Here is a 16,349-nt window from a genome sequence, read left to right on the forward strand (position 1 = left end):
TGTGTTGTAAAAGCATTTTGCTCTGCTGCTGTAGACAGCCTGTCTAAATGATGTTTTGAAGCCTGTCTGATTGTATGTGGGGGGTCTCTGGAGACACTCCAATAAATTCGCCTATACAGTTTTGCACCAAATTGGCCTTTGTTTTACTGTGTTTCATACACCGGACCCCTTGGTTATCTTCTAGAAATGAGCTTGTAATCAATTTATTTTCTTTATTTTCTGTGAAGTTAAACACATGACTAATGATAATTAAACGTCCCCTCGCTGTCCATGGTGCTGAAATATGCGCCGAAATAGGTCCGATGTTTTCACTGCTCTCACCAAGTCGTGCATTACATGCAGACATGAGGTATTAGGAATGTGAGAAACAGCTTTATGTTCTTTGAAACAGTTTTCAATAGCATAGTATGTACTTCTGACAGGTCAAAGACCAAAGTGAAGTTTTATTTAAGTTCATATTTTTGAAACTCCATCATCAGTAGCTCTGTGATGTCATGTCATATTGCCATACCTTAGCTTTTGCTGAAATGACGCCCCCTGCTTTTTCCTATCAATTTCTTCACCACTGACTATTTCAACCATTTCTGCATTACTTTTTGCCATTTCACATGTTTGATATTTTTAAAATCAAATCATAAATTCTGTTTTTTCAAATTACCTAAGACACTCCACAATCCTTAGAGTATTACCTGGATACAAGTACCCGTGGCTGGGATTCACAGCATCTCCATTCTCAAACATAATTCTTAAACATGTTGGAGTGTGATGTGGCCAACGGTTAGACAGGACCATAGTGTCTGACATGAAGTTGTAGATGTGCATCTCTACAAACAGTACTACTACTACAGTAAAATGAGGCAGTGGCAGCAGCTTAGTGTTCCCTCATCATCCACTTCTTCATGTTGAGGTGACTGGTGCCCTCATCCTGTGTTTCTCTACAACACTCTTCCCATCTCCATCTCCATCTCCATCTCCGTCCCTCCATCCCCCCAGCCCTCCCCTGCTTCATATGTCCATTTGCCCTTGACTGTTGGGCAATACACCATCTGCCAGCGGACACCGCACATGGACAGAGGGCATTAGCCATTATGTAACTGCACTCCCGCTCCTCCTCCCCCATCACTTCCCCCCCTTCAAGAGCAATAGAGCAGCGTGTCCAAATGGTAGTGAGAGGAGCGAGATGTGACCCCTGGGGCCTCTGGAGATGTGCACTGATCCATTGGGCCTTGACACATGAAACAGCGACTTGAGGAAGTGCTCACTTCATAACCTGGATGCCCACTGAAGCCTGACCTGGACTACCTGAGCCACTGACACTTAAAAAACTTAATTTAATTCAAGGTCCACTCACTTGCTTTTTCTGAAGCTTTCAACCAAATCTCATAGTGAGTCAGATACGGTGTAAGGCTCCAGAAATTGCTAGTGGACCTTGAGTTAAGTTTTTTTTTTTTTTGTCAGCCACACTCAACTTCATCTGAAACTTATATTTTAAAGAGTCCAAGTCCAAACTGCTCAATTTCTCACTGTCTTCACCGCCTTATAGCCACTATATGTAGATTTATTTTTCCTCATTGTAGATTCTTAGAAATTATAAAGATATCATATGTTTTATTTTGTAAAAATCCAGGTGACATGTCATTCTTAGTGTCGCTGATGGATTTTTTCATATGACTATTGGAGGTGCTAAAGTCATACATTTTCAAATCCTATAGATAGTGGCTTTCAAGGGTTTTTCCAATGATTTTATTGGCCAAAATTCATGCACCAGAGGAGGAGATGTCCTGACTTTTAAATGGTAAATGGCCTGCACTTGTATAGCGCTTTTCTAGTCTTCCAACCACTCAAAGTCCTTTAACACTGGTGGCCGAGACTACTGAACATGGTGCCACCTCATCAGTAACCATTCATACGCACTCACACACATCGGAAGCGATTTGGGGTTCAGTATGTTGCATGATACTACGATATGCGGACTGCGGGGGGGGGGGGGCTGGGGATCGAACTGCCAATCTTCTGGACCACTCTACCTCTGAGCCACAGTTCTCCCTGGCATTATGACTTATGTCATCAGTGCACGTGAGGGGAGGCGGTGTCTCTAATATTAGAATGTCCCGAGCAACATCAAAGTCCTCATCATGGATTATTATAACAGCTTTAATCTGAGGTTCACCTCCAGCACAGTTACATCTGAACGGCACCGACTGGAGAAAGGGATCATCACTGGATGTACCATTTCAGTGATACTCTTCGCCCTGGCCATCGACCGGTTCCACTTCTCTCTAAGAGGTACCCATATTCCATCAGTCACAGTGAAACCCGTGAAGAGCCTCGGAAAAACCTTTGACTGCTCCCTAAAGGATGCCGCTTCCATCAGGGCAACCAATGAACTGGAGAGTTGGCTGACTGCAGTCGACAAGTCAGGTCTTCCGGGGAAATTCAAGGTTATACCAGCATGGTGTCCTGCCTAGGATACTGTGGCCATTGCTGGTATATGAATTTCCAATCTCCACTGTGGAAGGACTTGAGAGGAGGGTCAGCAGCCACCTGCGACGTTGGTTGGGCTTACCTCGAAGTCTAAGCAGCATTGCCCTATACGGCAACACAGTATAACAGCATAGCAGTATGTATAACAGTATAACAACACAGTACAACAGCCTTACCGAGGAGTTCATAGTTACCAGAGCGAGGGAGGTGCTCCAGTACAGGGAATCCTAGGACCCAAAAGTATCTCAAGCTGGCATCAAGGTGAGGACTGGCAGAAAGTGGAGGGCATAGGAGGCTGTGGACCAGGCAGAGTCATGGCTGCGTCACAGAGAGCTTGTGGGATATGTGGCGACCGGCCATGCAGGCCTGGGAACCATTCCAACAACTCACTACAACAAACTTGAGGGCAAGGAAAGGCGGGACCTGGTCCAACACGAACTGAGGGCTGGGGTCGAGGAGCAGCGTGCAAGCCAGATGGTGGGATTGAGACAACAGGGCGCATGAACCAGATGGGAAGAAGCCATGGATAGGAAGATCTCATGGCCTGAGTTGTGGAAGGCGGAATCCTACCGCATCAAATTCCTCATTCAGTCTGTCTATGATGTCCTGCCCAGCCGTTCAAACCTCTTTTGTTGGGGCAAGGTCGATACTCCGGCATGTCCCTTGTGTCAAGGAAGAGGAACTCTGGAGCACATCCTCAGCAGCTGTCCTAAAGCAACTGGGGATGGCCGCTATTGCTGGCGCCATGACCAGGTGCTGAAGTCCATCAACACTGCCATCAACCAGAACAAGCGCTTGCAACCACCAAGGCGTGAAATCTCATTCGTGCGAGCCAGAGAACAATTACCTTCCCGACCGAAAGCCCAAACAGGCCTCCTGGGAACAGCGAAGGACTGGCAGCTAAGGGTGGACCTGGGAAAGCAACTTAGATTCCCTGAAAACATCGTGGAAACCAGCCTTAGACCAGATCGTCCTGCTCTCAGAGACATCCAAGCAGGTTGTCTTGTTGGAGCTAACGGTGCCCTGGGAGGAGAGGATGGAGGAAGCCAGTGAGAGGAAGAGAGGGAGAAATATGCGGAGCTGGTGGAGGAGTGCTGCAGATGGGGGTGGCGTGCGCGGTGCTTGCCCGCTGAAGTCGGGGGAAGGGGCTTTGCAGGAAAGTCACTCTGTAAGGCCTACAGCCTCCTGGGCATCACAGGAGCATGCAAGAGAAGAGCCATCAGTACAGCTTCCGAGGCTGCAGAGAGAGCCTCACGATGGCTGTGAATCAGGAGGGACAAGCAGTGGGCGATCCCTTCTTGGACACAGGCCGGGAACTGATCACTCCCAGTCGGGTCGCCTGGGTGAGGGGGTCTGAAGTTGAGAGACCCAAAACCCCCCGTGACCCTAGCTACTATCACTGATGATGTGTCCAAGAATCTGCATCACAAGATGTATGTAACAACCGAAATATATTGTCAAATCATAATGAAATCAGGATATAGGTCATGCAGTAATTAACCCTTTGAAAGCTGGAGCGACATCACTTTTCTTGTGCTGCTTTCAGATGCCTTTCGCTAGTATTCAAACCTTTGAGCCCTGAGCAAACTGGTGTGATTTCTTTTAAAAACATGGGGAAAAAGGCAATGAGCAACTTGCAAAAAAAAAAAAAAATTGAAAATTATTTTTAAAAAATATGGAAAAACTTTATTTGTAATAATTATTATTGTTACATTTTAAGAGTATGTTACAGAATTATTGTAATTTTTGGGTCATTTCCATTTTTGTTTGTTTATAACTTTCTTTCTTTACTAATTTTCTTGTTTTTAATTTTCTCTTTTTACCAATTTCCTACTCATTTTTTGGGTCATATCTTCCTTCAGTTTCAAAGGGTTGATGGGCTGTAATAGGGCTGCAAAATAAATCATGATTGATTTTGCGGTCTACAAATTATATTCCAGACGTAAGGGAACATGCTTGTTTGGTACAGCCCCTGGCAAAAATTACATCATTATCAATTATATATATTTTTCTTCTGGGAATTAAATGCAAAATAACCATTTCCACTAAAATTGCAACTCATATCGCAATATCTATCAAAATAATTACATACAGTGTTTTATGGATAAACCATATTTTTTCAGTCCCTCCATGCCCTCATCAACACATTAGTAATGTAGTGAGTGTGTGCATGCATACTTGTGTGTGCCTGAAAGTGTGTTGTGTGTGTATTTCTGTGGGTTTGTCTCCACTTGTCAGTCAGTGAGCTAAAAGATACTGCTGAAGTCAACTCGGGTTTTATACACGCAGGACATCACACACACACACACACACACACACAGATATAGGACTCACATCCTGAGCCCTGACGCTCTGTGACATGGCCCATTAATGGGAGGGCCAATTCAATTTCTCCCTTCCCTCTGTGGCAGCTTACAGTGACAGCCATGGATCATGCTTGCAAGCCACCAACTAGAGGCTTTATGTCCCATAAAAAACCTCAGTGCTGCCTCAACTCCCCCCCCTTAACTAAGTCCAGAACTGATTGGATTTCAGTAATGTAATACATTTGTTGGTTTTATACAAGAACCGCTGGAGGGTCTAAGTCCAGCCTTATCTACATCCCCCCACAGCAAAGTTTGATTTTATAAGAAGGACACTGCATTATTACTACAATATAAGAGGATCTTAGCTGTGTCAGACCCAATACTGTATATAAAAATGGGAGCTGTCATGTATTTCATCTATATTATGCAGTCTGTGTCTCAGGCATGTATGTATTCCTTGTGCTGACACTTTAAAACAAACTGAGTGGAATAAGGAGTTCAGTTTCTGAGAACTTGCCGTCATGGAGGGTAGATATTCGTATCTGGTTGTAAATGCTGGCATTTGTTCAGATTTCACTTGTTCAGAAGTGTGTAATACAGTGTGAGTCAGAACATTGATTTACAGTTTAGAGTGCCAGACACTCGTCATCTTTCCCATCTTTCACTTTGTTATGTTGTTGTTATGTTTCAACAACATAACCGCATGGTACCACAGCATGCATTAAGGATTTTTAACATATTTTCTTAATATATCCTACCAAGAGGAATCATTGAACAGCTTCGCCACAACAAATTGTGTAGTTACTAAACCAGCAATTTTTTTTTTACTGTAAATTTGAGTTCTCACTCCAGTCCCACTGACTTTAAGTCTAATGCTGAGAAAATCAGAAAGTCGATAAAACTCAGCTCCTTCAACAAGCACGTTTAAAGAAGTGGGGAACAAAAGAGAGACAGAGAGAGAGATGTCATTCCAGTTTAATCGAGACTGCCACACGCTGAATCCTGAGGCAGGAAACACTTAATAGGAGCCCCTCAGTTTATCCCCGTGCTTGATTGAATGAGCTGGAAGCCGTCTGCATCTTTATTGTTACTGACTCACTGCAAATGGGGTGAGATTTGTCACATTTAAGTGACATGTCTTTCGTCCTTGTTGGGTTAGTTAGGAGTATGTTTATTTTGGGGATCCCCCTCTGATGTCCTGAATTCATTTTTCTTACCAATTTTTGAAAGAAAAATTCAGATTGTTGTCGTCTACATTCAAGATGTGTTAGAAATCTGAACGGGGGGCTGAAGATGACACCCTGTAAAGGTTTTCATTTAGCGCTGCCACTGCTTTTCATGCCAAATGAACCATGGCTCAAGGCAATTAATTAAGACTGAATGAGATTGAGTTTGAAATTGGTTTACGTAAGAAAGAATAGGATGCAGTAAATTGTTATTGCAGATGTAATTTCATAATGCAGCTCATTAAAGTAAGCGATCCACTCAGATTTTCATTTTGTCAAGTATAAGGTCATGCTGTGTATGTGGTGTTTATCTGTTAGGACATGCATCACACTGTAGAACAGTATTATACTGGGCAATCATTGGATAAAAGTGCCTGAAAGAGACAGGGAAAGAAAGGGTATGTGGAAAATTTAATAAAAAGCAGGATTATAAGAGATAAAGTGGATTTATAGTAATCTAAATAGAAATTAAGTTTTCCTGAAAATAAGGATAAATGTCACTCTCTTCCACCGATGCTGCACTTCTTACATAATTCTTACATTCTGTCGCTGCTTTATATTATGGGGAGAAAATCCTCCTGTAGAGAAACAAAATTAATGATGTCGCACCATGACAGCCAGTATGTGCTATATAAAGGATATTGTGATTTGCCGTGCCACCCAAGCCACCAGGGTCAAGCCTCCATTTTCTTCTCTAACCCATATGTCACCTTAGAGTGTGACGCAGTGTAATTTCCCACACAGGGAGCCATCCTATCACATGCACCTGTCATCGGCTGTTACATGCAAGGTCACTGTCAGCGCCCCTGCTGGCCCTCCATACATGGCGTGTCCTTATAAATCCTGATTGGGTGGTAAGAAGGTATCAGCACTCTCAATGATTAAAGAAGTGGATGGAGTATGTACACAAAGAGGCAGCTGAAGATTATCCTTTGTTAGATCTGCTCCACTTTTTCCACACCTCAGTTCATACATAGGTCTATATAGGTCTAATTTCTATTGGCCGTCTAGTGACTTAATGAGATACAGATGGGTGGCAAATTAAAGGAAAAACAAAAGGTGCTGTCAGGAGCTGTTGACCAAACTGGGGGTTTTTATATACCCCAAAAAGTGCATGAAAAATTTTAAACCAAGAAATGAACAAACAGACCTGACTGAGCAAATATAGTGGTTTGGAAAAAACAAATAATACACAACGAGTTGGCTCCATTTATGAGTCCTCAGCCCTGAGCCACGCCTTTTGCTCCACCAGGAAGTGACCTCCCCAAACAACCATGGTAACTCAAACACAAAGAAACAGATGGTTAATATCAAACAGTTTGCCTGTGTAACCCTATGATGCTAGAATATGTACACTTAATTAAACCATGGGAGGTTAAAAGCAAATAAGTAGATACTAAATCAAACCAACTGTGTGATGTGAATTGTAGGTGTGGTTGACCATAAATTAAAGTAACCTGTGTAAATAACAGACTGATGAGTTTAAAGAGTGTGGATTGGGAAAACATTACCATGTGTGGCTGTGACCATCACAGTCAAGTGTTGAGCCATTTAAGCCTTCATGATTGCTGACATAGTCTCCAAGTGTCTGTAACATTAAACACTTCCTTTTTTAAGGAATACTTCACCAACTATATAATCATTTGTATATCAAGTGCTCAACGCATGTTACATTGAATATGTGAAGAAAACTTTGGTTTTCTCTCATGCATCTGTTGAATTAAGAATCCAAAACCAGAGAAAATTCTTAATAAATTTAAATCATAGGGGGCTGTGCTTAACAACAGCAAAACTATATCAATGTAAACTCTCTCAAAATTTGTGGAATGTAATCCAAGTCTCAGTTATGTAGTCGTCTGCTCAGTACTTCCCAAACAGGCAGCCCTTTCTGACAGGAAACTGAACTGAAAGTGAGATTTATCTATGCTGTCCTCAAAGCCAGACTCCATTTACAAAAACAGTAATTTTACCTTGCTGAACACAGGAGCTGCTGGTCTACCACTGCCTCGATGATTTAGTTTGTTTATGTTATTGTGTGACTGTTGTTTTAAAGGGTTGGTTTGGATTCACCAAAGTCACACAACAACACAAAGAAACTAACGGATCGAGGCAGCGGTAGACCAGCAGCTCCTGTGTTCAGCGAGGTAAAATCACTGTTTTTGTCAGTGGAGTCTGGCCAGTGTTGGGCAAGTTACTCTCAAAACGTGATGTATTACATATTACTGGTTACCTTTATTTAAAAGCAACATGTTACATTACAATATAACTCTCTGTGTAGAGTAATAAATTACTTATTACATTACGTTTGCGTTACTTTTACCAAAGTGGCCTTTTAAATGAATGAGGGTCATGTTTCACAGCAGGTAATCAAAGCACAGAGGCTCCAGTTTATTACAGTTCATTTCAAATCCAATGCTGCACAGGTCTGACCCATTCTTTACCTATAATAATACTTTAATTAAAATCCCCTGCTTATATCAGTAATAGTGTGATAATATAGAACAATTAAATAGTATAGACTGTTTAAAATAAATGGACATGGGCCGTGGACACAGGGAGGGGCAGGCACAGGATCACAGTCTAATAATTCTGAGATATGGATAAATATTTTGGGGCCTATGATATGTAACGTAATAAACAAATAGGGTTAGCACAACAAACAGAATGGCATGCAAGTAAATCACTATGACAAGCACAAATTAAAGGCGCTGTATGTAAGAATGTGGCCAAAACGGTTACTGCACTCAAATTCAAAATACCGCCGCAAGTCGTGTCTGCCCCCCCTCCCCTACAGATTCGAGGTTGCTGGACAGCAGCACGCTGGAAACTGATTTGTTTGCCCACAGGCGGCTGCCGTGGCAGGGCCGTGTCGCCGTGTCCGTGATCTTCGGTTTTCCAGCAGACCATTCAAGCAAGTCCGGCTTCTCTGCTGCTAACGCTGCTGCCGGGATACAGCTGAGGAGGAGCCGGCTGCTAATGCTATGTACCGGGACACTGCTAATGCTGCTTGCCATGCTGCTGTAGCTCAGTCGTAACTGTAACTGATGCTGAGGCTCTACTGACTGCGTGACTGGTAGATGGCGGTGGGTGGCGCAACAGGCCAAAACACAAATTCAAAACATAAACATGATTTGCGGATCGTAAAATATTTTTTTAAATGCGAATATTCTGGCTGTACTATTGTTGTCAGTGAGATCAGTATGTTATATGAACATTATTCCTTAGTCTCTGTGACATATTAGGATGATTTTATGACTATTTGCTTTAGATTTCTTACATATAGCTCCTTTAATACACCAGAGCTGGAAGACCCGCTTGTGGGTTCCCGATGTGCTGGTCAGCTACAGCAGCACCGTCGACGAGGCATACGAGAAAATCAAAGCTTACTCCACATATTCATTGTAACATAGGGTTAGTCATAGATATACAAATGGTCAATTGCGAGGTGAAGTACTCCTTTAAATCAATATTGCCCACTATAATTCACATCATTACTCATTAAATTGTTCACTGACCCCTTGTGACCTGTATGGAGGTACATTCATGTGTTCCTCCACCGCCACCAATGTCAACTGAGTGTGTTGTATGAACCATTTTTGAGTTTACTCAACTAATAATTGAAAGGATTTCCTCAGCCAAGTCTTATTTTATCATATTCTGTTTGTTTCTCTAACATGTTATTCCCCAGTTGAGGTTAAAATGCTGAAAACTGACAGCCAGAATAACTATAACTTCAAAAAAATTATAACTCTGCTGATTAATACAGACCCTGCAAAACCACAGGTGAGCGGTAAACAGCGACGGCTTTGTTTGACAGGGTGCAATCAATTTCTGTTTCACTGGCAGTAAATGGCACTGTAAGGCTGTTTGAGCAATGTTTTTCTAACAATCATATTTGAGCTCTGTATAGAAGATGTAAGCTGCATCATGTTGTGGTGTTGAACAGGGGAGGTTCTCCCTTGACCCCTCTGCTTGGAATCTACTACTCATCCAATTGACAGTTTATCCCACAGAGGGATGACTCATGCTGCTAAACACACACAAACACTTGGGTGAGAGGGAGACCTTATGTAACATTTTGAAGCCAGTATTGCACAGTATTGATCTCTGTTACAGAAGCAGCTTAGGGTCCTTGAAAAACTGATCCATTCATATTATTCCTGCTCGTATGTTTGATTCTTACCCAATTAGATTTTTCTTGCATCTATCAATCTATCAATCAATCAAACTTTATTTATGCAGCACTTTTCATAAAAGCAGAATTCAACACAAAGCGCTAAACACCTTATTCCTAGCCCCCATGATACCTTGCGTGAATTATGGGTGCAACCTCCAGCGTTGAACCTAAACCAGCGATTTCCAGTGGTAACAGTTTCTTTACAGTACTATATTCTTCTTTCCAAGAGCAATAGGAGAAAAAAACGTGGAACACATCACCTGTTAAAGCTCAAACGGTATTATGTGACCATACCTCTGCCATCTCTGACAGCCATCTCAAAGCATTGTTTTTACTCCTTTTCAACCAAGCATGCTTGCAATTAACTTACCTTGCTCCGTTAAAATACTGTTAACTTTAACATGGCCCGAGCTAGCTTAAGGTAAACATTCACTCCTTCTAAAGATGATTTATGATTTATGATGACTTATGAAGAGATACTAACACATTCAGCAAACATTTAGCATAATTCAGTATTAACTGTAGCTCCAAGTAAAGTGAATAAATGTGATGTTTCCCAGCTGATCCAAAGCTAAGATTCAAATTAAAGACAACTCCAAGGTTTTTCACTTGTTGACAGGGTTTTAGGGCCTATTCTTGCAATTTCTCTCTGAGCTTCCGGGCCAATAACAAAGACCTTGATTTTGTCCTAGTTGAGTTGAAGAAAGTTTTCTGCCATCCAGGACTTAATATCTAAAATACAATTAAAGAGGGCATCAATTGGCCCCGAGGCATTAGGAGAAACAGCAATATACAGCTGTGTATCATCAACATAACTATTGAAACTGATGCTGTGCCTCCTGATGACTGATTTACAAGTGGCAGTATGTAAAGACTAAAAAGTGTTGGACCAAAAATTGACCCTTGGGGGACCCCACAATCCAGTATATAGCTTTTTGATGAACGTTCATCCATTGTTACATAAAATGTTCTGTCAGAAAGCTAAAATTTAAACCAGCTAAAAACAGTACGAGAGAGGCCAACCAGATTATGAAGTCTAGCTAAAAGAATTGAGTGGTCGACTGTATCAAAGGCTGCTGTAAGATCAAGTTGTACGAATACAGAGAGGTTTTTTTTTCATATCCATATTTGATCTCAGGTCAATAACAACCCTGACCAGTGCTGTCTCTGTGCCGTGATTGGTTTGAAAGTCATCTTTCGGCTTCTTTTTGGAGTGTTAGCCAATCTGCTGCTGATATAACAGTTTCTCTATAAGCTTCAGGACCAATAACTTAGGCATTGGTTTTGTCCTAGTTGAGTTGAAGAAAGTTGAGGAATGTTTTCTGACATCTAGGACTTGATATCTAAGATACTGTAAAAAAGGGCATCAGTTGGCCCCGAGGCATTAGGAGACACAGCGATGTACAGCTGTGTGTCATCAGCATAACTATGGAACTGATGCTTCGCCTCCTGATGATATTTCCAAGTGGCAGCATGTAAAAACTAAAAAGTGCTGGACCTAAAATTGAACCTTGGGGGACCCCACAATCCAGTTTATAGCTTTCTGATAAACATTCATCCCTTGTTACATGAAAATGTGAAGTGGCTTAGTGGTCGACTGTATCAAAGGCTGCGGTAAGATCGAGTAGTACGAATACAGAGAGTTTTTTCTTATCCTGACCAGTGCCTTCTCTGTGCTGTGATTGGCTCGAAAGCCATCTTTTTGAAGTGTTAGTGAATCTGCTGTTGATATAACAGGAAGGAACAGCTCTCCACTGCTTTCAGGGGTTATCTTCTTGGCCTTTTGTTCTAAAACACAAGCCAGGTGGTGCAGGAAGGTTGTGATGTGTGAAACCACCATACAATGTCCCATCTTCCTGGTATGAATGCAGCATCCCCCAAAAGCCATTTGTGTACATAGAATGGCGAATAATAGCGAGATTTACTCCCCAGCTGACATGGTGCCATGCAATTCCACCTCACAGCAGAAGCCATACAGTAGATCCAGTGGCTGCTATTTTCACAGGGAATCCAGGCATGAAATGTGTTATGGAGCGTCATAATGAGTTGAGAGAAGTGGACATTCTGGCTGCAGATAAACATAACAGTGGCGAATATGTGATGGTGTGAATCACTTGGGTTAGTGAACACAACGTGCCGCAGCCAGCCTCCTGTGTTCTTTTTCTCTGCACATAGTTACATATTTATCAAATCCAACATAAATAGCAAACATCTTCCTTTCTGAGAATAGTAACCTGAGTACACAGATGCCCACTGGTTCCATTTAATTATTTACTTGTGTCTTTTTTCAGATCATGTAAGAGTTGTTTTATATATTTTACTCATGAAAATCACAGAGCTGTAATAGACATGTTTTCCCCGTGGAAAGCCTGATAAATTTCTGTACATTTGTCCTATCAAAATAAAGCATTTAGTGCGCCAAAGCATAAAGAGAGACTCACTGTTGAGATGTACAATAGCAGCGTCTTTCTTCTCTAAACACAGCGGAGCATGATGAATCCTCAAGGGCTTAACAGAGCTGTCATGTTTCCTTAACGGCTTCATCACCGTTTTCCTCCCATAGCTACGAGGTATAAATGGGTAGCAGGATTGTCATGTTTGCTAAGCTGTATGTCTCAGTAACTGCACACATGACGAGACACACTGAGAAATAAGCTTTTTGAATATACATGAGAAATGCATGGTGTCCCCACAGCTGCACATGACGCTGCAAAGTAGGACAAACTCTGTCAGAATTAACAAAAGAGTTGCTGAATCCTGATTTCATCAACTTATGCTTATCTGTCATGTCTCTCTCCATCCTCCAGTACAAACAAGTGGAGCAGTACATGTCGTTCCACAAACTACCAGCCGACTTCCGACAGAAAATCCATGACTACTACGAGCACAGATACCAGGGCAAGATGTTTGATGAGGAGAGCATCCTGGAGGAGCTTAATGAGCCGCTGCGCGAGGTATGAAAACACCCAAGCATCCACTATAATGTGCTCATTCACCCACAAACACACACTTCTCAGCTCTCTACTGATGAAGTGGACTGGAATGAATTCATTATAATGCTCAGCTATGTTCTCCAGTAGAAAAACCCAGTGTTTAAAAATGTCACTTCCAGCTTTCTCTGTATTGATTTACTCATTAACTGTTCTTAATTTACTCACTCACCAGGTAGTCAGTGGAGTTACTTCAAGTGCCTCCAGATCTCACTGAAAAATAACTAGGTTTAAAAGAAAAGGAACAGATGGGTTAAAAGTAATTTTCACATGGACTTTATGTTCCCACGCACCCAAGAGTTGTTTTTCCTGCTGCCAGCAAACACTGTTTACTGCAGTTTACAGTAAATAAGGTCCTCTTGCTTCAAGGACAGCCCAGAGCACGCTTAAGGTAACAGAAAATGAGGAAAATAGGGAGAATACTCGAATGAGCTCTGCCAGGGTCCCTCAGGGTAATTAAAAGAAAACAAAAACATGTACATGTGTGTTTGCTCAGGAAACTGTGTTACTATTATCTGATTATATAAACCTTTTAAAAAATTAAACTCTGATTATTTCCCTTTTTTCAAAATACAAAAATGAAAGTTATGAAACGTGCTTACCCTGAATCAATCATAAACTCAGTAGTTATGCAAGTTGTTTTTCCTGATATACTGAAGCAGACCAGCCCCAAAACAAAGCTAAATCTTATCACCTACTTTCCACAACTCACTGTTTCTTCTGATGTCGGAATTAATCTTTTTAGCAGTGCAGAAGAAAGCCTTAATACAGATGGAGGCGTTTATAAAGTGTAACATACACGCCCAACAGTCCAGTACACTGTTATGATCCGCTGCTATTTCCTGTTCAAATGTAGGAAATCGTCAACTTCAACTGCCGTAAGCTGGTGGCCTCTATGCCGCTGTTTGCCAACGCTGATCCCAACTTTGTGACGGCCATGCTGACCAAACTGAGATTTGAAGTCTTCCAGCCTCTAGACTACATCATCAGAGAGGGCACCATCGGCAAGAAGATGTACTTCATCCAGCATGGGGTGGTCAGCGTCCTGACCAAAGGAAGCATTGGCATGAAGCTGATGGACGGCTCCTACTTTGGAGGTATGTCGATGTCTTTGTCACCTTTGGATCATCAGTTACTGCACTATTCTGCTCCCTTATTCCTCTCTGTTTTGTTGTATTTTATTATTTATGGGTTTGTTTTGTTCTGCTCTATTATACTTTGCTTGATTCTATTCAGTCATGTTCTGCTCTGCTCTGTTTTATCACATTGTTCTGTTGTATTTTTTACATGACAGATTGGAATAGATCATATAAGGGATGCACAATATTGGATTCTTTTGCCGATATCCGATATGCAACAACTCATTTAACTGATACCAATATGGATATATCCACTTTTTCCCCACCTAATTTTAGTGATCACCAAGTCTCTTCTGTAGTGGCATTAACATCATATTATACATGCATACTCTCATTGTGATGGCCCACCAGCAGATGCAGACATGAAATACAATGCTATTGTATGTATGTAATATTCATTCATTTTGCAAACTAAGAAAAAGCATGTTAAAGAATTTTTTTAAAGCCAGTATTGGACGATACCGATGACGTCCAGATATTATCACGCATCCCTAGATGATATGATAGAATAGACTCCATTATGTTTTCTCCTATTACTCTATTCTAGTGTGTTGTTATATTACTCCTCTGTGACTTAAACTGGGATCAGACCACAGCAGTTTTGGGCCAATATGCATCCGATTCACCTCTCCATACGATCAGAGGAAAAATCCATTTTGAGACTTTGGTCGGTACTGATGTTCAGTCTAGGTGGCGGCTGGTGGCGGCGGTGGACTCCGGGGTTTTTTCGGACCTAATTGTATAGCGGTACATTATTCTATGCTTTCTTTGGATTTTCACATTGGCTAGTCATCCTGTTTAATTTGTCTTCTGTTTAAATCGGAACCGTTGAAACAAGTTGTAGGAAGCCTCTGCAAGTAATTGGTTGCTGGCAGACACTCTGTGCTGCAATAAAATGGTTAATCAGCAGTGCCGTGCACTGTAGAGCCGATGCGCTGCTGGTTCTGCCGGCCTGAATAGAATATAATGTCTATAGCCTTACTGTTGTGTACAGCATTTATAGACTGAGCTGAGTAGTGATGCGCGGGTCGACCCATAACCCGCGGGACCCGCAAATGGACCTGCGGGACCCGCAAATGGACCTGCGGGTCGGGCAGCAGTGATCGTCTGTTAAATCGGTCTGTAAATGATATTTTGACATTATTGGCTATTACTGTCATGGCATCCGAAGGTACTGATGCGTTGAGCAGGTGACAGTCCGCGGTCGTTTTCAAAACACACTCCAAAAGAAACTTGTTTAAACTTTAAACAATAATTTATTGTACAAAACGGGGGAAACAAACGTTGACAAAAACGGTTCCATAATTCATATTAAATTCAAAAGATAACGAAAAAACAGCTACAAGTTAGAGGGAATAGTGATAAAGTGGTAAAACTTGGCATTGATCCACAGCCTCAGACAGATGCGCTCAAGCGTGCCGTGCGCACAAGCTCCGTTGGTAGGCTATACTATATTTTCACATTTTTAACAATGCAATTTAAAAGTTTTGATTTTTATTGATAACCTACATTTACCAACAACAAAAAGACTACATTTATCACCAAATATATATATATATACATATACATATATATATATAAGTAAATTAAAAAACGAATATCGAATACCAAATTTTCATAATGTATACAGTACAGGCCAAAAGTTTGGACACACCTTCTCATTCAATGCGTTTTCTTTATTTTCATGACTATTTACATTGTAGATTCTCACTGAAGGCATCAAAACTATGAATGAACACATGTGGAGTTATGTACTTAACAAAAAAAGGTGAAATAACTGAAAACATGTTTTATATTCTAGTTTCTTCAAAATAGCCACCCTTTGCTCTGATTACTGCTTTGCACACTCTTGGCATTCTCTCCATGAGCTTCAAGAGGTAGTCACCTGAAATGGTTTTCCAACAGTCTTGAAGGAGTTCCCAGAGGTGTTTAGCACTTGTTGGCCCCTTTGCCTTCACTCTGCGGTCCAGCTCACCCCAAACCATCTCGATTGGGTTCAGGTCTGGTGACTGTGGAGGCCAGGTCAT

At 41.6% G+C, this 16,349-nt stretch overlaps 1 protein-coding gene across 1 annotated transcript in view; it reads left to right on the forward strand.

Annotated features, from left to right (window-relative positions):
* The window catches only part of hcn2b (hyperpolarization activated cyclic nucleotide-gated potassium channel 2b), a 70,616-nt gene that overhangs the window by 35,295 nt on the left and 18,972 nt on the right, over positions 1–16,349 (forward strand). The window contains exons 5-6 of the mRNA XM_033620893.2: positions 13,001–13,147; positions 14,040–14,280. Coding sequence (XP_033476784.2) covers positions 13,001–13,147; positions 14,040–14,280 — 388 coding nt within the window. The remainder of the gene's footprint in view (positions 1–13,000; positions 13,148–14,039; positions 14,281–16,349) is intronic.

This window comes from Epinephelus lanceolatus, chromosome 6, assembly GCF_041903045.1.
Source record: "Epinephelus lanceolatus isolate andai-2023 chromosome 6, ASM4190304v1, whole genome shotgun sequence".
Lineage (NCBI taxonomy): Eukaryota > Metazoa > Chordata > Actinopteri > Perciformes > Serranidae > Epinephelus > Epinephelus lanceolatus.